The 778-nt window shown below is 46.9% G+C and overlaps 1 protein-coding gene across 1 annotated transcript in view; it reads right to left on the reverse strand.

The window, feature by feature from the left end:
* LOC107578811 (C-Maf-inducing protein-like) overlaps positions 1-488 on the reverse strand; it is a gene marked incomplete at its 3' end in the record, with an annotated part of 4149 nt that extends 3661 nt beyond the window's left edge. Inside the window, exon 1 of the mRNA XM_016264725.1 lies at positions 212-488. Within this exon, the coding sequence (XP_016120211.1) occupies positions 212-488 (277 nt within the window). The remainder of the gene's footprint in view (positions 1-211) is intronic.
* Positions 489-778: the final 290 nt, after the last annotated feature.

Consider the following 778-nt stretch of genomic DNA (forward strand, 5'->3'; position numbering starts at 1 on the left):
GGCAAGCTCATCAATTAACCTAAAATTAAGTTAGCACTATTTATTTGAGGTCCTGTGACGATGGCAGCATTTACCTCTACCATGTGGCCAGGACTGGCAGCCATTACTGCCTAAAGAAACTTTTTAAAACTGGATGGAGGTATAGTGTGGAATAGTAACAGAAAGATCCAGGGATGCCATACTCACAGCATCTTAAGGATGAGGGCAAAACATCCCAGCACTCTGTCGGCGTGGGCAGGCAGCTGAATGGACAGGGCGTTGAGCGCGGGACTGACCAGTAGACAGTCGATCAGGTTGGGCTCGCTGTCGCCTTCTGCAGGGGCCTTGCGCAGTGTGTTAGTGGTGTTGTTGTTGCGCTCTAGCTCTACCAGGATCTCGCTGGAGTTGACGATAGAAGGTGGTGGTGAGAGGGGCAGGGCCGGAGGTGGGGACAGGGTGGTGGTCGGGGGAGGCGTGGGCGGCTCAGGCCGCAGTAAGCGCAAAGGCATGGGCGGCTTCCTCTCACTTTGCTGCTGACAACCGTTTCGGATTTCCTTGAGACTGGGAGAGTTGTCCCGACTAACAAAAAAATGAAAGAGAGAGGACATACCGTTTACCCCTTTTCACAAATTCAAAACACTGTGGTGTCCTGTTATTTTTTTTTTACGGAAAATATTTTTGGTTGTGGAAATTATTAGACATATATATACTCTAATGTTCAATAGTTTGTTTTTTATGCTCACCAAGGCTGTATGTATTTGACTAAAAATACAGTAAAAACTGTAATATTGTGAAATAT

This window comes from Sinocyclocheilus grahami, unplaced genomic scaffold (assembly GCF_001515645.1).
Source record: "Sinocyclocheilus grahami isolate Dianchi unplaced genomic scaffold, SAMN03320097.WGS_v1.1 scaffold12119.1, whole genome shotgun sequence".
NCBI classification, from domain to species: Eukaryota; Metazoa; Chordata; class Actinopteri; order Cypriniformes; family Cyprinidae; genus Sinocyclocheilus; species Sinocyclocheilus grahami.